The following is a 22,339-nucleotide window of genomic DNA, read 5'->3' on the forward strand; positions in this document are numbered from 1 at the left end:
CTAGATGTCTGCGAAACCACCAGCAGGGACCGAGACCTGCGCCCTTCCAGCCTTTACCAACTAAGTGGCCATCTATCTCTTGGCCACTTTGATTCACAGGATTTGTAAGGAGTTCCCCCAAAATGAGCACCTGCTCTTGGGCCTGTGACTCCGTCCTTGGCACACAGGAGAAATGCAGCAGTACTTCCGTTCCATGCCCCGAAGTGCGTTAGGGGCGGCTTGATCTTTTCCGCCTCAAACAGAACACTTTTGCTAATCCTCCTCGAATAAATGCTTACATCTTTGTTTTCCAAAAGAACAAATCGCGCAGTTAGCTGCTCACCTGAGGAAGCCTTTAGCACCTGGATCCGCAGGTCGGCCTGGTCCAGCTGGGCCCCCAGGCCCCCCGGGACCGCCGGGCTCCATCGGCCACCCTGGTGCCCGAGGGCCCCCTGGATACCGTGGTCCTACCGGAGAGCTGGGAGACCCGGGGCCCAGAGGTGAGTCGGCTGCCCGCCGTCCCCTGCGCAGCTCCGTTAACACCTTTTTCATCTCCCCAGGTGCCGCAAATACCGTCAGAACAGCATTTGGGGGAGGAGGGGGAGAGAAAAATATGAGGGATAAACAAACAGGAGCCCGTTTACACGTAACAGCATATGCCTTCAGAAAAACTGACATTCGTAACATTTCTGTTGCAAAAGGCAGAAGTTAAACAGAACTCCCTTTGAAGCACTGGGAAGTAGAATTTCGAAACCAGATGACCTCATGGGTGCGCCCTGTCGCTGATGCTAGGTGCTGGCCCTGTCCAGGTCCCCGCTGAGCGGGAACCAGCCAGATACTCAGGCCCACGGATGGGCCACGGGGCTAACACAGCTGTGAACTCCCAGCCACCGAGCTTTTCCCAAACGGGCCCCGACACCCACTTCCTGAGTTTGCAGTGTCCCCACCCGCACCCCACTGGCCGGCCTCCTGGCCCCAGTTCCGGATTGAAAGCTCAGGATTCCAGCCCGTGCCCATGTATTGATCAAATAATTTTGTTTCTGAAAAACAGCTTAAGAAAAATGTTTCTGAGGGAAACTTTGTGATTTGCTCTCTCCATCGATGAGGCGCAGTTTGAGTACAAGTCCGGCTATTCCAGAATGAGCAGTGCCGCACTTATTTTTAAGAAACTTCAAGGCTGAACAATTTTAGCCCTGGAGACAGACATGTCTTCCCAGACGCGGTGTCGGTCCCAAGCTCATGGTCAGCTGGCTTCGCGTGGCCTTGGAGATGGCTGTGGGCTCTGAGCATCTCCGGCACCGGCACAAGGTGTGAGGGCTTGCTGTGTTCCACCAACAGACCAAGCGGGTTTCTTCAAGTAGGGATCTGAAGGCCTTTAAGCCTTTTGAAAATACAGTTCTCAACTAGCCTCCATCCCCTTCCCTGGTTCTGGCGCTCGTGTTACTTTTCTGAGAGCGTTTTGCTTCAGGAAAAGGCTCACCACACGGGCGCCCTGCCCGTCACAAGGCGGGTGACACGCTGGCGTGGGGGCTCATGCCATTGCGCCAGCGGTCCCTCCTCGAACCCCAGCCAGGTGCTCACGTGTCCGGTGCTTCCCCACAGGGGCTTCGGGAGACAGAGGAGACAAAGGCTCGGCAGGCGCAGGTCTGGACGGGCCGGACGGAGACCAGGGGCTGCAGGGTAGGTGCCCGTCACCAGCCGCTTTCCCAATGTGCTGTGGCTTGACCTGGGGCCGCGTTTGGGTGGTGAACATGTATCATGACGCCTTTCTCTTGGCAAAGTCCTCTCAGAGGGTCAGGAACGGTCAGGAACCGCCTGAATGACTTTGTACAAGTTTGAGTGAGAACAGATTCAGGAGATCTATCCCCGTAGATTCAGTTAATTTCCAATCGGTGAAAGCAGTCTAGCATCTAGGTCAGTTCAGTTCAGAATTCCCTAATTCCCTCTGAATTGGCCACATGTATCATGACTGTTTGGTGTCCAATACAAACGCTTTGTGGAGACAGAGGACCAGCCCCTGCCCCCTGCGGTCCATCCCTCACATGAGGGGCGAGTCACCTCGTGGTCTTCCATGCAGCCCTGCACCACGGGCGGAGCAGAGGCCCTGCTCCAGTCCTCTCCGAGCGCCCGGAAACCCTCTCCTCTGCTGGCCCTCCAGGCTGCACCCACGCTCCCAGCCCCTCCTCAGCTGACCCACCCTGCCTCCCCCTGCTCAGGGGGCCCATCCCCCGAGGTGGGGTCCCCCCCCCCGGGATCACATGCAGGCCATGCCCACAATCACCTCTGTCCCCACTCACCAAGCAACTCCGCACCCCCCGATGCCACCCCGGCTCACAGGAGACGCTCTCGTCCCTCGGCTCCCATGAGCTCTGCTCGGGTCCGAGCCACTACGCTCGGAACAGGCCCCTGGCCTCCACGTCCTCCCCACCTTGTCCTCTGCCCTTGCTCCTCTCCCCCACATGGTCTCTCCTCCCCTCAGCCCTCCCAGAGTGCAGAACACGCCCCTACACAGAAGGGCTGGGGGTGGCAGTCTGAACAGATGTTCTAGTCTTACATCTAACTCACCTTCCCGCTCCGTCTCAAGGACCGCAAGGCGTGCCTGGCGTTAGCAAAGATGGCCGAGATGGGGCCCACGGTGAGCCCGGGCCTCCAGGCGATCCTGGCCTCCCCGGTGCTGTCGGTGCTCAGGGGACCCCCGGCATCTGTGACACCTCGGCCTGCCAAGGAGCCGTGATGGGAGGTGGCGGGGAAAAATCAGGTTCTAGAAGCTCCTAAAACACAACCGAAGGAAGTGAGAAGGTGGTGCCGCCGCCAGCAGGGAGCTCGGGAAGGACACGAGGAGTCAGCCGTGCTCCGTGGGGGAGGGGACAGCGTGGCATCTGCGACGGCCCTCGCGGCCCTCCTGGCCTGCCCCTTGTGTCCTCCACGGCAGTGACCGGCCACTTGGTCCCCGAGAGCGTCCTTCATCGACCTGTTGTCCGGTGTTGTCTCTGTGCGCATTTACAAGCGCCCGTCAGCGGTCACATCGCACCTCAGACACAGGCCCCGGGGGCGCCAACTAGACCCCACACCTGAGGGGGTACAGGGCACACGTATGCACAGCTGCATACAATCCCTCGGGGCCTAAAATAGCAACCTGTTTACACAGCACTCATGGAAGGAGTAAGAATCAGTAAGACGGCAGATGACCCCAGGCGACCCCAGTCTGATAAATAAAGGATTTCCTGTACGGTACCCCCTCCACACAGTGGTCTAGTCTGATTTACCTGCTTCTTTTGTGTACAAACTTTTGACTGTCTCCGATTAACAGTATTTATTGAAGGTGACCCTGTATTGCGAGAAAGTCTACTGCTATTGCCTGTTGTGATAAATAAAGCCACTCATGTGAAAACCTCAGTTCCAAACACTACAGTTTATTACACAGAAAGTAATGACTCTCAATATGAAAATGAGGGCATTGAAGGAATCCACTGTGACAATATCTCATTTATGGACAAAAGTGGCTTCAAAGGGAGTCTCTGGAAAATGTCCAGCAAGAGGGCTGGACACGGACCGCATTTCACAACGCGGTCCCATGTGACTGGAAGTCAGCACAGGGGAGGGAGAAACAAAGGAGTAAAATTTCCAAACTACTTCTAATTAAGAACAATTTAACTTGTTCCAATTGCTAAGTGGGCATATTTAAAATGTAAATAAAGTAAGTAAAAAGCGGTGTACCTTGGAAGACTAAGGAAATTACAAAGGATGTTAATTTTTGAAGTTATCATGTTAAGAAAACATGATGGAATCAGGCAGATAATTGAAAAGTTTCTTGCTAATTGTCAACATGTCTTCATCCCCAAATGGTCTAAGAGGACACGAATGGCTAAGTATTTTGTTCTAGACAAACATCTTTATAAAACGTGCTGTAACGTCCCCACAGAGGCCCCTCAACTGGACTCACGTCCCCCAGAGCCAGACCGCCAGGGCTCCGGGGCTGCACAGACGCTCGGGGCCCCCGGGCAGCAGCCGCCACTGCTGGGAACTAGCGGTCCCTTCTGGTCACTTGATATCCATGGCTGGGCTGCTCTGTAGGCTCTCCTGCGCAGGACGCGCCACCAAGGAGTCCGGTCTGGTCAACTTGAGCCTTCTGCCAGTTTTACCGCAAAACACACTCTCAAATTCCTGAAGTTGAGAAACCACCATTAATGTTGTGAATTTACAGACTTGGAAACTTTCTTAAAAACACAAAAGGCTGGGGACACCCGGCTGGCTCAGTCAGTGAAGGCTCTTGATCTCAGGTTGTGAGTTCGAGTCCCATGTTGGGCATAGAGATTACTTAAAATGAATAAATAAAATTTAAAAAAATTAAAAATACACCAAAGGTTAAAACTATGAGCTAACCTACTTCAAAATTTATAAAGGTGTCATCCACGAACTCATGTCACCTCTTTTAAGGGGGTATATGTCATAAAAACAGGGATTCAAACATTTTTCTCAAATAGTCACATTTACACATACTGTTAATTTTCCAATAGATTCCCATAATGCCTGTCCCTTTTATAAAGCCTTCTTTATTTAAAAACAAGCAGCCATACTTATATTTTTCAATGAAGTACAATATGCATGCTACGATACCATTTTCGCCATGTGTGAGTGTTTGCTAGGCTGCATTCAGCCCAGGCACACTGTCCCACAGCATCGCTACCATCCGTCTGCAGAACTTTCCATCACCCCGCAGACACCATGACCATCACATACCCCACACACACCGGTGAGTGCTCCGTGGTGGGCCTGGCATCAGGGGCTGGCTCTGGAAGGCTGAAAGCTGGCTCCTGCGGAGCCCTGTCCCCTGCGGCCCTTGCTCACGCTCTCTACCTCTAGGAACGCTTAACAAGCCCCGGTTTTTGGTCCTGAGCACACGGGGCAGCCCCAAGCTCACAAAAGGAGAAGGCAAGTGCAAGCAGACAGCCTGATCTCATCAGCCTCTGGGAAACAAAGATCGGGGGTCTGCAAAATGCACAAGGTGGAAAATGCTACAGGACAGAGGATTCCATCTCTTCAATAGATAAAGGACAGGGAAGAGAGAGGGGAGCCATCGTGGAATCAAAGCTGTTTAGCTACCAACCGTTTGGCTGGACAGCGTTTGGATCCCGATTCAAGGAAGTCAGCTGGACAAAGACCGCTGTGAGCCCATCGGGGGCATCTGGATGCGATGGTGCTTTTAAACCACACTTCTATTTTTATTTTTATTTTTTTTTAAGATTTTATTTATTTGATAGAGACACAGTGAGAGAGGGAACACAAGCAGGGGGAGTGGGAGAGGGAGAAGCAGGATCTCCGCTGAGCGGGGAGCCCGACGTGGGGCTCCATCCCAGGACCCTGGGATCATGACCCGAGCCGAAGGCAGACGCCTAACGACTGAGCCACCCAGGCGCCCCACACTTCTATTTTTAGAGATGCCCTTGAGAGTAAAACCGAGAAATCTGTGGAATGCTTTAAACCATCCATCGAGGGAGGCAGGACGGGGGTACTGACGACGCTCCCTTGTGCCCAAGGAACCCGGGAGCTCAGTGTTCTGTTCTCCCCGCGTCTGTGCACGGATACACTTCCATAAGTTCTTTTTTTTTTAAAGCATAGCATTCTTAACAATTAAATTTACGTTTACAGATTTTCTGTTATGGTAAAAAATATGTAACGTGAAGTTTTCCATTTTAGCCACTTATCTAAGTGGTTTTACCCAGTGGCATTAACTACCTTCAGGATGCTGTGTGATCAGCGCCGTTTCTGACCTTTCATCGTCCCACACAGACACTCTGTCCCCACGGAACGTGGGCTCTCGCCCTCCCCCAGCACCCACCCACCGTCCCACTTTCTGTCTCTACGAGTTGGGATGACTCCGGGGACCACACAGAGGTGGGCTCATACAGTAGTTGTCCTTTTGTAACTGGCATCCTCAGGTGCATCCGTGCTGTGGCAGGTGCCGAGCGCTTCCTTTTTATGGCTAAGCCATATTCCGCTGTCTGTGCACACGCTCTGCTTATCCACTCCTGCTGATGGACACAGGGGGCCTCCATGTCCTGGCTGCTGTGAACGTTCACATCCAAGTGTCCTCCTGGGTCTCTACCCACAAGTGCAACCGCCGGGTCATGTGACAATTCTACCTTTGAAAGCTGTCACCCGATTTTCCACAGCAGCTGCATGGTGTTCTGCTCCCAGACTTGCAGTTCCGTCTGTCAGTAACAGTCACACCTACTGGGTGGGAAGCGGCACAGCCTTTGGATTTGCATTTCCCTGATGATCAGAGATCTGCTCATGGACCTGATGGTCATTTGTTTATCTTCTCTGGAAAAAGGTATTCAAATCCTTTGCCCGTTTTTGAATTGTGTTGTTTTTCTGTTGCTGGGTTGTGGCGGCTTCATACTGCATTCCTGTCCAAAAATGGAAGCAGAAGTTCGTGCTGCACTAGGTACCCCTGGATTGCCTGGAGTGCACTACCTGTCCACCTGCCATTGGTAACTGCTACCTGCACTCAGGAGCTATAGCTGCACGTATCTCTAATTTTCTTCCCAAACTTGAAAGAAAGGGTTTTAGGGTCTCGATGCAATTTAAGATGAGCCACATTTTGACAATTTCCTGTATCCTGACACCCAAAAGCCCAAATATAAAATATCTGCCTGGGCGCCTGGGTGGCTCAGTTGGTTAGGCGACTGCCTTCGGCTCAGGTCATGATCCTGGAGTCCCGGGATCGAGTCCCACATAGGGCTCCCTGCTCGGCGACGAGCCTGCTTCTCCCTCTCACCCTCCCCCCGCCTCTCATGTGCTTTCTCTCTCTCTCATTCTCTCTCTCTCAAATAAATAAATAAAATCTTTAAAATAAAATAAAATAAAATAAAATATCTGCCTATATTTGAGAAGGTAGAATTTGGGAATAATTACATAAAAGTCACAAAGAAGGAAACTGTCATTTTTGACCTAAGAAAGTACTCCAGAGACCTCCTGAGCAACGTGCACACAGCGAGGAGAGTGCGGGGTGTCCGCCTTTGCTGAGGGCAGCCGGGTGTGGTCTGGGTTCTCCCGGGCCCGAGGCAAGCCGGCAGCCACCGTCCTACTCACCCCACCAGCATCTGTTGCAATGAAACCTCAGTGAAATGTCGGAGTTTCCAGGGAGTTCTACAACGAATCAGAACACCCTTGGAGAACATCTAGCCAAAGCAGGTGTTCACGTTCGATTTGTAAACGTGAGAATGCCAAATATAAAAAGCGTCTTTCTTGGGGCACCTGGCTGGCTCAGTAGGAAGAGTGTACAACTCTTGACCTTGGGGTCAGGAGTTCGAGCCCCACGTTAAGGGTGGAGCCGACATAAGTAAAAATAAACTAAAAAAAGAAAGCAAATTTCTTCTTAATAGGAAAGAGAGCGATGGCCCCGGTTGCACGTCAAGGAACCAAGCCAGGAAGCTGTGAGGACAACAGGCAGACAAGGCACCCGAGAAAGTGCTCAGGGCACCAGGCCGTGCCTCTTGGAACAGGTAGAGGACAAGAAGAGCCTAGGTTTTTTGAAAAAGAATTTTTTCTTTTAAAGATTTTATTTATTTGAGAGAGAGGGAAGGAAGGAGGGAGAGAGAGAAAGTGTAAGAGCGCACAAACAGGGCCAGGGGCAGAGGGAGAAGCAGACTCTCCCCAGAGCCGGGAACCCGATGCGGGACTCGATCCCTGGACACTGGGATCGTGACCTGAGCCAAAGACAGACGCTTAACTGACTGAGCCACCCAGGCGCCCCACAGGAGGAGTCTGAATCGCCATTAATGATCTCAACCTAACAAACACAGAATTCACCAAACAGAGAATACACATTCTTTCCAAATAAACACAGAACTTTTAAAAACCGACCACAGAACACGTCACAACGGAAGTCTCAGCAAACTTTCAAAAACTCTCTCTTTATACAGACCATCTTTGTTGATGACAACATAATAAAAAAAAATGTGTAAAACAGACTAAAAGCTTTTAAACTCCAGATGTCAGAAAGAATAAATCTTTAAAATAATAAAGAAGGTAAGCTTTTAAAACATACAAGCAAATTACAACAGAAAAAAACACCACCACTAACTCCGCTTGCCACCCCCCAAACACCACCACTAACTCTGCTTGCCCCCCTCAAAAGCCAACAGAGCAGAACAACAAGACAAGAAGCCAGGACACCCAAGGCTGACGGAGACTCGGGCACAGACGCCCCAGCTGGGGAAGGGCGGGACCAGCCCATGGGGAGCACCTAGCAGCGGCACTGGTCCCAGGTCTCTGCGGGGAGGTTTTCCTCTTGCTGTGCCCACCCAAGCCATATTTATGTATGAAATACAAAATATAATACCCACAAGTTTTAACCTATTCAATCTCTGAGTATATACAAAGACAGTTAACAGATTTTTTTTTTGTTGTAAGTGCCTTCATCATATTTGAATGAATTGTGTCAATAACTTACTACTAATAGGTACACAAAGCCAAACATTGAATCATTTTCAAAAATACAAAAGCTTTTCTCCAAAGATGACATCCAGATGGCCAACAGACATATGAAAAAATGTTCATCATCACTCGGCATCAGGGAAATCCAAATCAAAACCACAATGAGATACCACCTCACACCAGTCAGAATGGCTAAAATTAACAAGTCAGGAAACGAGAGATGTTGGTGAAGATGCGGAGAAAGGGGAAGCCTCCTACACTGCTGGTGGGAATGCAAGCTGGTGCAGCCCCTCTGGAAAACAGTATGGAGGTTCCTCAAACAGTTGAAAATACAGCTACCCTATGACCCAGCAATTGCACTACTGGGTATTTACCCCATAAACACAGACGTAGTGAAAAGAAGGGGCACCTGCCCCCCAATGTTCATAGCAGCAATGTCCACAATAGCCAAACTGTGGAAGGAGCCGAGATGCCCTTCAACAGATGAATGGATAAAGAAGATGTGGTCCATATATACAAGGGAAGATTACTCAGCCATCAGAAAGGATACATACCTACCATTTGCACTGACGTGGATGGAACTGGAGGGGATGATGCTAAGTCAAATAGAGAAAGACAATTATCGTATGGTTTCACTCATATGTAGAATTTAAGAAACAAAACAGAAGAGTGAAGGGAAAAAAGAGAGAAAAAGAAACAAAGCAAGAAACAGACTCTTGACTCTAGAAAACACACTGATGGTGACCAGAGTGGAGGTGGGTGGGGGTGGGGGAAACGGGGTGGGGATGAAGGAGGGCACTTGTCCTCATGAGCACCAGGTGACCTACGGAAGTGCCGAGTCACCATATTGTACACCTGAAACTAGTGTTACACTGTGTTAACTGGCTGGGATTAAGATAAAAAGCTTAACAAATATATACATAAAAGCTTTATTTTATTAAAATTAACAGTTTACCTCTAACAAATACCATCACAGAGTAACTGCAGGATAACCATAAACGACCCAATCAGAAGGAACGTGACACAAATACTGCTTTAAAACATGATCACATGTACAATGACAGCACAGCTCACGTGGTATGAACGCCATGCAAGACAGAACGGGAACCAGAAACACAGCCTGTGGCTCCCAGCCCCGCGGGATCTACACACAGGAGGCTCTTTGTAAAAGGTTTCCTCCATGTTTATGCACCAACCTCGACTCAGTCCCTAAGAGGTGCTGCAGCCACAGTGGCGGCCACGTGATGGCTTCCACAGGGACCCGATCGGGGTGCGCAGGGCTTGCCTCACCATGGCCTCATCAGCACGCACCCTGACCACCAGCATGCTGAGGCCAGTACCTGGAGCCTCCGTTCTTCCATCTGAGGAAGGGCGGCTGGACTCCTACTCACACCACGCGCTCGGTTACCCCCCTCCCCGGGAGCTGCGCTCGCTCACTGGCATTGCCCCTGGAACCGACAGGCAGGGTCAAGGCAGGGCTGGCTGCATTGGGAGCCAGGTGCTCGGGCCCAGAGCCCCCAAGTCGTCCCCAGTCGCCCTGCCCATGGAAGAGTCTCTCTTCACCTTCTGAATGCATCTGAATTCCAGACTGTTGCATTATCTGCCTCTCTCTCTCTCTCCCTTCTTAATTCGTCTTGCTTCATCCCTTCACAAAGTCTTCAGAGGGTAAAAAAATACACATCTTACAGGTGTCTGACACCCCTTCCAGTCCCATACAACCTGCTGTATACAGCAGGTGCTCAATCTGACAACGGATACCTGAGTCACTCATACGCTGCGTGTCAGTGAACCAACCCGGGCTGTGATTAGTATTTCAATAAACGATGAGCTACAACATTAACGAGCGCAGTTTTGCTCATAGTGAACTCAGCATCTGACACTGGGTTCCAGGAAATGAACGACAGTCGGGGCTATCTTAGGGAAAAAATAACATCACTTGTCAGTCTATAAAATTCTGAAAATCTATCTGCCCTGAATACTGACCTTTTTAAGAGAATCTCCATGTCTTTCCTGAATGTACTTCAGGAACGCCGTGGTCCACTGCAGGGTGGTCGCCTTATCCGTCTCCGCATTGCAGAACGGGACTAAAAGATTCAACTCATCACAGCAAATGCGGATTCTGCGCCTACAGTCAAAATCCAAAGTAATCACGCTGAGAAGCAGAAGCGATACCGCCACTCCCGGCCTGGCCACCTGCGCTCGGGGCCGCGCTCCACCAGGACCGTCCTGCTCAAGGGCCGGGAGCAAGTCTCTAGACCAGGGACAGAGCCAAACCCCCGAAACTGGAAGGAAAATTGTGTGTGCGCTTTTTCTGGGTAGATCGTTCTTCACTCACAAGTTATTACCCTGCTCTCCGTGTGCCAAGGAACTGACCCACAGCTAAGAGTCACAGCTTTGACCTCCAAAGGGGCCCTGGTTCAAAAAAGGATCACAGGGCGCCTGGGTGGCTCAGCTGGTTAAGCGACTGCCTTCGGCTCAGGTCATGATCCTGGAGTCCCGGGATCGAGTCCCACGTTGGGATCCCTGCTCAGCAGGGAGTCTGCTTCTCCCTCTGACCCTCTTCCCTCTCGTGCTCTCTCTCTCTCATTCTCTCTCTCTCAAATAAATAAAATCTTTTAAAAAAAAAAAAAGGATCACACACTACACTCTGCTAATATCCCCAAGCCCAGTCTTTTTAGAGATATTTTTTTTCAGAGAGAACTTAAATCACAAGTTGGGTCTTATGATTAGACCATGTTAGCTCTCACAGATGACACTTGGCGTAATGCCAGGTCCCAGAGGAGCTGACACAGAGTGGCGGATGCAGCACGACCCCTGCTGCCCACCTTCCACGTGCACACGTGGGAGCAGACACGGGGGTCTCCTAAGGCAAACGCGACAGCAGGCACCTATCTCCAGTCTGAGCGGGAGACAGCTCTACATCACAGACGAGAGACAGAGATGCGAGGCAGTGAACCTGCAGTGTGTTACCCTAGGGAATGGCAGGGTGCCAACCTACGGGTAAGGATTCTCCCACAGCAGGTACCCAGTAAACGCTGATGACATGTCAGGTAGGAAAGCCATCCTTCCTAGTTCACAGACGTCCTTCAGTTTGAGAGAGAGAGAGAGAGAGAGAGAGAGAGAGAGAGAGAGAGAGAGAGAGAGAGAGAGAGAGAGAGAGAGAGTGTGTGTGCGCGCGCGTGCGTACAGGTCTAAGAATGATTGCTGGTGGGCTAACTAGCTTTACTACATCCCTTAGAAAGAAGGAAGTTGCCTCAGGTCAACACCGGAGCCTCAGAGTTGAGTATCTGCCTTGCCCCGCGCTACAGAAAGGGAACTGGGACGAAGGACCCCGGAAATGATTAAGTTAATTACATTAGTTACGTTAGGGAAACATCAGGTAAAAACCCAGCTGTAATACAGAAAAATTAACCACCTTTTGGTTCTACATAAAATCCAAATAAATTCTAAATAAAACCTGCAGATAAAACGACCTAAAAAACAGTTTTAACCCTTTCTTCCCCAACATTCTTAAAAGAACCAAGTGAAGCTGGTGCCCTGGTGTGCAGCCCAGCTGTCTCCCGGAGGCCCACTCACAAGGCTGGCTCCTGACGGCCTTGGGGAACTACGATCTTGGGAGGGTTCCCAGCATCATTAGTGAGGTGCCTAACTGTGCTAAAATGTTTGTACGAACAATGCAGTTCATGCTGAGCACTGCTTCTCCCTCTGGGGGCCTGGGGTTTGGCGGCTCACCAGGTAGGAAATGCCTCCATGACCCGACCCGCCAATAAAATCTTGGGGCACTGAGTCTCTCATGAGCGTTCCCAGCTGGCAATTTCACCCGCCCCAGGACCCGGTGCTGCAGGAGCAGAGTGCATCTGGGAGCCCCTTGGAAGAGGTGACCTGGGAGCTCGCATCTGGCTCCCTGGACTCCTCCCCAGGCACCTTTGCTAAGTTTGCTGTGTCCTTTCTCTGTAATCAATCAAAGCCGTAAGTCTTCCTAATGAATCCTCAAACCTGGGGGTGGTCCTGGGGACCCCGATCCACCTAGCAAAACGCAGTATTTACTCCGGCCAACTTTTCTCCACGTTGAACACGTTTTGAAATAACTAAACTACTGTTTCATGAATGACTTGCCTGTTATTGCTAGTAACTATAGTAAACTTGCGTGTTGACGAGCAATCACACGCATTACCTTCTATCTCTTTCCATGCGGTTGTGCCTCTCCCTACGCTGCGACCTTCCTCCCTGGGGCCCGCTCTGGGTCTGCTCCCCGAGGTTTGCCTGCGAGGACTCCGCGGGCGGCCAAGCGCCCTGTGTGGTGGTTGAGCCTTCGCCCACGTTCTGAATCTCTCCAAGGGCTCTTCGTTCTACATTTGTGTCCAGCTGACGTATTCTACTCCGATTCCTCTTATTTATGGCTTGCTTACATAGCGCTTCTTCTTTGCAAAAGAAGAAAAAAGTGGTATTTTAATTTTTTATTTTACTTAACTTGTCCCCATTAATGCTGAATGTATTTTGTGGCATTTTTCAAGCCAGAATAGATACATGAATGGGCAAAGGAAGGCCCAGAACTGAACAGGAAGAGCTGTACCCACTACAGTAACTGGTACAAGCCGTTAGCACAAAGCTCCAAACCACAAAACTGAACATAAATCCATAACTAAAACACTCTGAGTATTATGTGATCAATAGAACCTTGTCAGAAGTCCCTTTTTTTTATCAACAGGTGTTAGCTGCCATCTATGAATAGAGAAACCAAGAGGTTGTTCAATTTTTCTGATGTTCAGAATAGAAAAAACAAACTTTCTCCCAAAGATTTTCTTTTATACAATTACTCTAATGTGACAGCAGGTACTCTATCTGCCATGCTCAGAAGAGGACAAAACCTAAGTGCCTTAGGGTTCAATGTGCCCTCAGCTGACAAGGGATTCTGCCCCCAGAAGGAGGAATCACATCCCAGCTCTTATTTATGCTAGAGGAACACGGCAAATTCCACCACCTCCAGAACAGCTGGCACCTAACCATCATGTGTGGTGACGTACATTCCTGAGACGCCAAACAAAACCAAAGTTTCTGTGGCCAAAGGGTCCCTACGCACAACTTCCACAATGGGACCTGCAAGGAAGACATGGTGGGAAATTCACAGCGCTGGGAATATTTTGTTCCTGAAGCTGAGGAGTTAGTACATGGTTTATGTTACTATCAACCTTTCGCTTTGCAAATGGTAGCGCATACTTTTGAATAAAAAGTCCTAACAAGGAGAACGACCCACTGGCTGGAGGAGCTCAGCACTCCATCCCCGCCCTGCCCCCATCAGCTCTGGAAAAGCTAGGTGTTATTTTGTCGCGTTAAGTTGAAAAGTAATTTGTTTGCAAGGAGAAAGGGATTGTGAGCTCACTCTCAAGGTGAGCAAAGTTTGCCTTCAGCAGTTTCTTTATTTCTAAAACTTTCTGAATCACCTTATGGCCTCTTGCTCCCAACTCAATCCTTTGCCCATCTGTAGATTGTCTCCTAAAGCTTTTAGCAGATTTCAGACTCCTGCCTCACTCACGAAATATAAAATAAGAAACAAAAAAACAACTATTAAGTGCTTTCAGCAACTTGAAGGAAACTGAAAATTTACATAAGTCTATCATTTTTCTGTTTATGGAGATTACCAGTAAGAAAAAGCAGCCCCCAAACTCAATGATTCCGTGCTAAGTATAAATATGATGTCTGAAGGCAGCGTGGATGGCTCGGTCAGCTAAGCGGCCAACTCTTGATTTTGGCTCAGGTCCTGAGATCCAGCCCCATGGTGGGCTCTGTGCTCAGCAGGGAGTCTGCCCGAGATTCTCTCTCTCCCTCTGCCTCGCCCCCTGCTTGTGTGCTCGTGCTCGCTCTCTCACAAATAAATGGATAAATCTTTAAAAAAAAAAAGACTACTTCCTGTTTATACTCGGCCTCTCTCCCTCCCCACTCCCCGCCAAGAAGCCAGCAGGGCAGTGCTCCCTCTACTTTATGGCTTACCTCCTACTTTAATCCAAACCTGCTCAGGCAAAGCTTTGTTTCTACTGCCCAAAGTCTGTTTAGTGGATTCAATTTCCTGCTGGTAACAGAAAGAAAATGCTCTAGGCAATCCAATGTCCTGATGCTTGGCAGCTTCGAGTATAGAACATGGGTTACCAGAACCCTGCAAAAAATGAAGCGACAGGAAGTTTATCAGCATGCCCACAAATCAAATGCCCTCTAACCGAAGTCAGGGCAAAGGTGTTAATGCCATTTGAGTAACTTCACGTACACTGAGGATTTTAAGACGTTCCCAAACCACCCCTTTTGATCTTAAAGATTATTAAGCTCAATAAAAGAAAAACAAATCCTTCAGACCTAACAAAAATAAAATCCATCTGATACAAAAGGGCAACACCCGACAAGTCCCTCCCTTACCTGTGACAAGTCCCTCCCTTACCTGCGTCTGTGAGAGGCTCGAAACCCCCGCAGCAGAGCAAGCATTGGCCGTGAACAGAGGGCATGTAAATTGTAAAGCGGTGGCGGCTGCCGCAGTTTTATTTTTCACCAATGTCGTGCATTTGTTTTGTTGCTGATGAAGAGGGACGTTCATGAATTCGGAAGGATGTCGGATAAGAGTTACCAAACTGCCAAGACAAAGGAGACCCGGAGACACGTGAAGACTGTGTGGCAGGCAAGTGTGCCAAAGGCTGTGATCCCCAGCACGCTCTCCTGGCTAGCACCAAGACTTCTAGACAACTCAGATCGGGCAGGACGCGCGCCCCTCCTCGTGGAAACCTCTACCGTACCAGGATCAACCAGCGCTGCAGTGGACAAGCTCACACTTCTTCCTCACAGAGGACCATATGGCTGGATGTCACCTGACACCAATCTCTCTCACTTTTTTGGGCCGTTCTCCAAACTCTGATGACTAGGGGCAAAATGGGGAAAACCACAGGGTAGGGAGGGATAGAAAGCGAGAAGCCCCCCCCAGCACAAGAGGCTACTCCTCTTCAGTATTTATCTCTGAGACATGACTGATGCGCTGGCATCCTGGCGGCAGGGCGAAGCTGTGTTCTGTCATCAGGACACTTTCCTTCCACCAAGGCTCATCCGTGTGTGGAGTCACCCCTAACCTGAGTCAACGTGGGAGAAACAGGCCTCTCCTGACATTTAGGTGGACAATTTGGTGCAAAAGCTTTGGTCCTCAGAAGCATCTGTACACTTATCTCAACTGAACTCTCTTCCACATGCAGAGTATGCACCACACGAGGGCATGCTTCGTGGTACGCACTCACGACTCAAAAGTATTTGCTCATCGGCGCTTGCAGAGCACACAACCTTTCAAGTCGGCCCCAGACCCAACGGGATCTGCTCCCTGTGAAGATGCCGGCCAGAGGAGGCTGGTGGCTTTCTCCAGGTTTGACTTCACCTACACCCAGGCCCACTTGGGCCTCATCCCTATTCAAACACAAGCTGTAGTAGGGCTGGTGGCCTCTGCACCTGGATCACCTTGTCTACACCCAGACCCAGCCAGGCTGGTGGCCGCCCCACCAGAAGGACTCATGTGCACCCAGATAGAGACTACGGCCGCTCCATGGGACCTCCTCGTGTGCACCCCGGCGGAGGCTGCTGGCCTCGGCGGCGCATGGCCTCGTGGGCACGCAGCCCCAGCGGGCCGCTCCCGGCGCACCCGCGCCTCCCCGCGCCCGGCCACCCGGGAGGTGGCGGGGGAGGGACACCCACTTGTTGAGCGCCACGCCGGGCTCTGGGGGCTCGGCGCCGCGCGGAGCGGGCGGCGGCTCCGCAGGGATGCTGTTAAAGCGGTCCTCCAGGCGGACGCGCACGGCCGACTTGGCCCGCGCCTCGGGCGCGCCCTCCGCGTTCTCCTTGCCGCCGCCGTCGGGCGCCTTGGGCCGCGGCGCGCCGGGACCGGGGCAGTCGGCGCCCGGCGTCTTCTCGGCGGGGGCGGGGGCGGCGGCGGCGGCGGCGGGAGCACCCGCCTCGCTCAGCAGCATCATGCGCAGCTCCTGGAAGTCGACGTGGCCCAGGCAGGGCGCTGCGCCCGCGAAGCCGCCGTCGGCCAGCGCGGGCGGGCACAGCACCGGGTACACGGGCGCCGCGGCCCCCGCCGCCGCCGCCGCCGCGCCCCCCGCCGCCGCGAAGCCGCCCGCCGCCGCCGCGCCCGGCGCGGCGGCCGCCAAAAAGGCCGAGCTGAGGCGCGCGTCGAGCTCGCCGTCGGCCGCCGCCGCCTCCATGTGCGAATAGAGGATGTGCTGCAGCTGCGTGTACTCCACCTCCGTCATCTCCACCAGGCTCAGGTCGGTGGTCGTGAAGCTCAGTCCCGCCTCGCCCGGCGCCGCGTCCGCGCCCTCGGGGCCCGCCGGCCCGCCCGCCTGCGGCGGCTCCCGCGGCCCGGGGCCCGACATGCCGGAGCCAACGGCGGGGCGCGCGCGGCGGGGCCGGCGGGCTCCGGGCCGGCGCGGCCTCGCCGGGCGACGTTGGGGGGCGGGAAACCGCTGGACCCGCAGTGCGCCTGCGCCGCCCCGCCCCGCAACGGAAACCCCACCCCCTGCGCCGCGGCCCCGCCCCCGCCCCGCTCCGCCCCGCCCCCGCCAACGGCCTGGCCACCGCCCCGCCCCGCCCCGCCCCGCCGCGCCCCGCGGCCTCCACGGGAGTTGCGCGCGCAGGTATGTGGGGGGGGCGGGGCGGCAGGCTGCGCGCGCAGGTCGGGGGCGGGGCCGGCGGGCGCGTGCGCCCTAGCAGTTCACAGGTGAGATACCTTACCCCGTGTACCTGTGTGACCTGGGGCCGTGCAGCCTGGTCACACTCTTTCTCAGACCGGTGCGTCCCAGAACAGACAGCAGCCGTGCCCCCGGAACGTGCAGCGCTCCCTTACCGCGTCCTTTCTCGGAACAAATGCGAGATCAGACCCTGCACGCGGTTTTAACACGCTTTTCTTTTCTCCCACTTAAAACGGAGGGAAGTGGCGAAGTCCTCAGTAAAACGTTTGAGGACAGCGGATTAATACGAATAGAAAAAAACAAGTTAGAGCACTGATTTCCACACCAGATTAGAAATCAGCTGTAGGTGATTGCAATACATAATCTTAAGTGAAATGATCAAGCCATTAAATGCATGGGATGACACGGATAAAATCTTTGAGTAGATTCCAAGCACGGCACCGACACGGACCGCAGTGTGCACAGAACTGCCAGATCTTGTTAAAAAGCAGATTCTAGGTCAGGCCTAGGGGGACCTGGAACCCACCTTTCTAGGGAGCCCCCATCTGATGCAAATGCAGCTGGTCAAAGGACCCCAACTTGAATAGAAAAATCACAGAGTACCGTGAAATTTACAATGGTTAAAAGAGAAAATAAAATCAAGGTTATGTCCAATATGGCTTTTCACTTATTGGAAATAAAGACCATTGGCACCTACAGTGTTTTTTTGTTTCTTGTTTGGGTGGAGTTCTTGCAGATAGCAGTTTTCAAACCTTCTTTTGTTTAGACGTAAAATGTGAGAATGGTCTGACTTTACTGGAGTTTGCATTCTAAATAAAATGTGAACAGAATACCAAACATGCTTTTCTTTTAAAGTCAGTGTAGCTCCCAGTGGTTCTGCCTACCCCTCAGGAGGCAGCCGGCTGAGCTGAGAACCTGACTGAGAATTCGAGCCAAGCCTAGTGTGCAGGGAGTGAGGAAGGCTCCAGCCATGGCTCTTGGGAGCGAGTACCAGGCCTCCACCCCAAACATGCAAGAAAATAAAATATCAGAGGGACCCTGAATGAAGGACTAGCCCTTCAAGGACAGGAGGGCAGCACAGCACACATGGTCATCATCTAGGGGAAGACCCATGGTGGGTCATAAGGTCAGTTTAGTGACCCTGGACCCACAATTGAGAACAAAAAGCATACCATCTGTGTGAGCCGTGTGTCATGAGGGTAAGTGTCAAATGTGAAACTGTTATACAAACATGTATTCTGTGAAACCAGAGTGACTTGATGTCAAAATCGCATAAAGATATTAACAGGAATATAAAACCACAGAGCAATACCTGCAAAAATTCTTGATAGAATCTTGGCAAATTGAATCCAAAAAGATTTCTGAAAAAAGGAATAATAGGTCATGACCAAGTAGATCGTATTCCAGTGACACAAGGGTTGTTTACATTTGAAAATCAACCAACATCATTTACTGTATTAACAGGCCAAAAAGGAAAAAAAAAAAAGCGTTCACCAAGTATAACATCCATTTCTGATAAAAACTCTGCAATCCGTAATGGAAGGGAACTTCCTCAACCTGATACAGGGCATCTATGAAATCACTACAGCCAGCATCATAATTACCAGTATGAGACTGTTTTCCCCTAGGTTAGGAAACAGGCAAAGACCTCCACCATCACTACTTGAATTCAGCATTGTACTGGAGGCTCTACTCGGCACAAGAAAGCAAGCAGAAGAGAAGGCATCCAGACTGAGAGAGAAGTGTAGCTGTCTTTCCTTGAAGACAACATGACAATCTGTGTAGAAAAACCTATGGAATCTATAAAAAAGCTACCAATGGACTTCACCAAGGTCACAGAATAGAAGAACAGTGTTCAAATATCACCGTATCCTATACGCTAGCAACGAACTTGTGCACATTGTGGTTAAAATACAATACCATTTACAATCACGCAAAAATATGCTTAGGTACAAATTTAACAAAACACGTATAGGACATATATGTTGGATATCATACTGAGTATTTTCCTTAAAAATCGTTTGTGCTCTGCCTACTCATCCCTCCCTCCCTTGCCCCCTGGAAGCCACTGATCTTTGTGTTTGCATAATTTTGCTTTTTCCGGAATGTTATATAGTTGACATCATGCAGTGTGTAGCCTTTTCGGATTGGCTTCTTTCACTGAGTGATATGCATTTGAGGTTCCTCTCTGTCTTCTCATGGCCTGAGAGCTCATTTCTTCTTAGTCCTGAATAATATCTGCAGTCTGGATGATCCACAGTTTATTTATTAATCACCTACCGCAGGGCATCTTGGTTGCTTCTGAGTTTTGGCGATTATGAATAAAGCCGCCATAAACATCCACGTGCAGGTTTTTGTGTGGACATGAGTTTTCTACTTCTTTGGATAAATACCAACGAGTGTGGTTGTGGATCGTATTACAAGAGTTTTGTGAGAAACTACCAAACTGTCTTCCAAAGTGGCTGCCCCATTTCGTGCTCCCGCCAGCAGTGGATGAAGAGTTCCTGCAGCTTCACATCCTCGCCAGCCTTGGGTGTCAGCGTTCTGGATTTTGGTTGTTCTGATAGGTGTGCTTGACGGCCTTTTGCAGACTCGATCACAGCGCCCACTAGATGGCCGCACCTTGCAGGGCTGGGCAGTGCCTTCCAGGATACAGCATATGCTCTAAGTCAGCAACCAATTTATGGTGCTCCTTCTGCACAGCTGGGATTCATGGACCTGGGAATCAAGGGGTCAAAATGGGATGGCTCCTCTCACTGTTCCCTCTCCTGATCCACGAGCTGAATCTCTGCTGTCTGTTCCCACAACTTCTGGTTCTAGAAAGCTCAGTTCAAGGGGAAGAGAGCCCCATCCAGAGGACGCAGTGCCAGTCTCATTGGGCTGTGGGCTGGGGCGGCCACCTGGCCACGTAGGACGCTTCGTGCCAGTGAGCCAACAGGTAAAGAACGTAGACTGTACTGGCCAGGCTGATCGGGCCTGTCTGTCAAGGGGCAGAGGGCCGGAGGACATGCCTGGAATGCAGGAGGATTCCCCGGGGTGCCTCCCAGTACCCTCAAGTCCTGTGATTGAAGTCAGTGCAAAAGTTCAAGGACGCGATTCAGGTGGGCTTGCTGGGAGCTCAGGCCCATCAGGAAGGAAGCTCTGGGGCTCCCACCAGGCGGGGAGTCCCAGCCAGGGAGCGTGGACTGGATGGTGCAGAGCGGCCTGTGGCCAGCTGCAGAAATGAGGACCACAGCAGCTGCTGGCCTTATCCCTGCCACCAAGCTGCAGCACCGAGTGTGAGCCTGTGGAGAACACCGGGGAGGGACTGTCTTCTCCTGGGCATATGCACGTGTTTTCAGGATGGCCGCATCCAGTTAGGTGGGAGCATGACTCTGTTGTTGTCTTTGTTTAGAAAATAGGGTTTAAAGGGTGCTGTGAGCAAGGCTTGGGAGGTGTGCCGAGGCCCGTGCTGGGGGCCGTGCTGGGGGCAGGATGCCTCTGGCTCTCGCTGGGCCACTTTGGTCAGCACGCCCCCTTCCGCATATTCCTGATTAGGGGGATCACCAGAGGCACTTCTGCTTGAGATCTGGAGGCCAGGAGGGCAGTGGGGCCACGTGTGGGTGGAGGGGACTGTGGGGGATCTCCTGGTTTGGGCGCTGTAAATACTTGCTTATAGATATATTTTTTAATGTAATGGTTTTTATTTTTTTTAAAGAATTTATTTATTTGACAGAGAGAGCAAGCACAAGCAGGGTGAGGGGCAGAGGGAGAAGCAGGCTCCCCGCTGAGCAGGGAGCCCGACATGCAGCTCAGTCTTGGGACCCTGGGATCGTGACCTGAGCTGAAGGCAGATGCTTCACCGACTGAGCCACCCAGGCGCCCCTCCTTACAGATTTTTGTGTGTGCACAGATCCTCTTCTGTTTAGTCCTGTTTCCCAACCTTTGAGAACTGGTGACTCCCAGAGAAACCCTTCCAGACTTAACGTTCCTCAACTCCTTTCCTGTGCTGGGACATTTTAGTGCCTCTGATCGGCCATGTGTGTGTTGTGTGTGCGCTGGGCCCTTTGGAAGGCCACATACCACTGCAATGGCTACGATCTGTACCCCCAGAACCAACTCTGGCCCCCTTGCAGGTGACCTTGCCCTGTGGCTAATGCATGCTTTGGGGTGAAATGTCCAGCTGGGCGATTGAAGTCACTGGTCAGAAACTGTCAAGTCTTGCAGGGGCGGGCGTGGTTGCACCTGCCCTTCCCACCGGCTGTGCATGAAGGTGCCAGGGTCCTGACATGCCGTGCTGACCCACACTGTGTGTCTCCGGCGGCTCAATCCCTCCTCTGTTTTTACCGGCGGTCCCGGATTTGTTCCCTTGGAGCTAGGGGTGGTCGTGTGACATGGCGCGACCAACAAGATCTAACCAGAAGTTGTGAACAGGGAGCAGATGGGGCAGGTATGCCCTGCGAGGCTCTATTGCTCCTGCTGGCTTCCTCCTAGAACAGGGAGAGGATGATGTGATGCCAGCCATGAGGACAAAGGGACCGGCTGAGGATGGGCTGTCAGTGACACTGAGGCCACTCTACCCCTTGGGACTGCCTGCCTCTAGGTTCCCGTGAGGCATGCAGACAAAACTCTGTTTAGAATCTCTGTTCATTGGCGTTTCCTAAATGTATTTCCCTGGTGATATAGCCCTGAGCATCAGCAACGCAAGCACAGGAAAAAGGGGCCAGAAATACCATGAGGAATGCTTGTTTCCGGACGACCGCTTTTGCCCCCCAAGCGGGGGGTGGGGAGCGGGGCAGATCTTGGTTCGCTGAATATGCTGCTTTCATTTCCTGTTCTCCTGGGCGGACACTTAGGACCCCACAGACCTACAGGGAGCATTCATTCTCTGCAAACTAGAAGGATATGAACCCTTCGAACAATGTGAAAAACACGAATAATGCTTTTAATACTTGATGCCTTTGGGAATCGCCCAGGATAAAAGAAACAAAGAAAAGACACAAGAATGTATAGAATCCCAATTCTGTGAAAGAAAAACAGGGGAAGAAGATTCAGGGAAAACAGGTAAAAGTTACCAGCAGTTACTGCTGGGTGTCAAGTCACGGGCTGTCTCGGTGCTCCTGTCTTCCCCCGAGGGTCCTATGGTGAGCGCACAGTGCACTGTCCCACGGAGACCCAGCAGTCGGGGCCCCGTCCCTGCCTCCCCTCCGAGGGGCCCCAGTAGGGCT

The 22,339-nt window shown here is 51.6% G+C and overlaps 2 protein-coding genes across 7 annotated transcripts in view; one reads left to right on the forward strand and one right to left on the reverse strand.

Moving 5' to 3' along the window:
• COL9A3 (collagen type IX alpha 3 chain) overlaps nt 1–3,213 on the forward strand; it is an 18,803-nt gene extending 15,590 nt beyond the window's left edge. The window contains exons 30-32 of the mRNA XM_088026662.1: nt 297–479; nt 1,582–1,659; nt 2,564–3,213. Of these exons, the coding sequence (XP_087882788.1) occupies nt 297–479; nt 1,582–1,659; nt 2,564–2,754 (452 nt within the window). The 3' untranslated portion in view covers nt 2,755–3,213. The remainder of the gene's footprint in view (nt 1–296; nt 480–1,581; nt 1,660–2,563) is intronic.
• TCFL5 (transcription factor like 5) overlaps nt 1–16,832 on the reverse strand; it is a 17,780-nt gene extending 948 nt beyond the window's left edge. The window contains exons 1-7 of one of the 6 annotated variants that reach the window (XM_088026835.1): nt 16,135–16,832; nt 14,849–15,035; nt 14,410–14,572; nt 12,596–12,842; nt 10,405–10,546; nt 2,545–4,143; nt 131–1,802 (exon numbers count right to left, since the gene is read on the reverse strand). In XM_088026835.1, the coding sequence (XP_087882961.1) occupies nt 4,021–4,143; nt 10,405–10,546; nt 12,596–12,842; nt 14,410–14,572; nt 14,849–15,035; nt 16,135–16,817 (1,545 nt within the window). In that variant the 5' untranslated portion in view covers nt 16,818–16,832 and the 3' untranslated portion in view covers nt 131–1,802; nt 2,545–4,020. Of the gene's footprint in view, nt 1–130; nt 4,144–4,722; nt 6,390–10,404; nt 10,547–12,595; nt 12,843–14,409; nt 14,573–14,848; nt 15,036–16,134 lie in introns of those variants that run through there. The other 5 variants (XM_088026834.1, XM_088026837.1, XM_088026833.1 and 2 more) reach the window with 5 other exon arrangements.
• Nucleotides 16,833–22,339: the final 5,507 nt, after the last annotated feature.

Source organism: Eumetopias jubatus, unplaced genomic scaffold (assembly GCF_037043125.1).
Source record: "Eumetopias jubatus isolate StellerSeaLion01/CBP00866 unplaced genomic scaffold, mEumJub1_p1.0 scaffold_9, whole genome shotgun sequence".
In the NCBI taxonomy this organism is placed as follows: domain Eukaryota; kingdom Metazoa; phylum Chordata; class Mammalia; order Carnivora; family Otariidae; genus Eumetopias; species Eumetopias jubatus.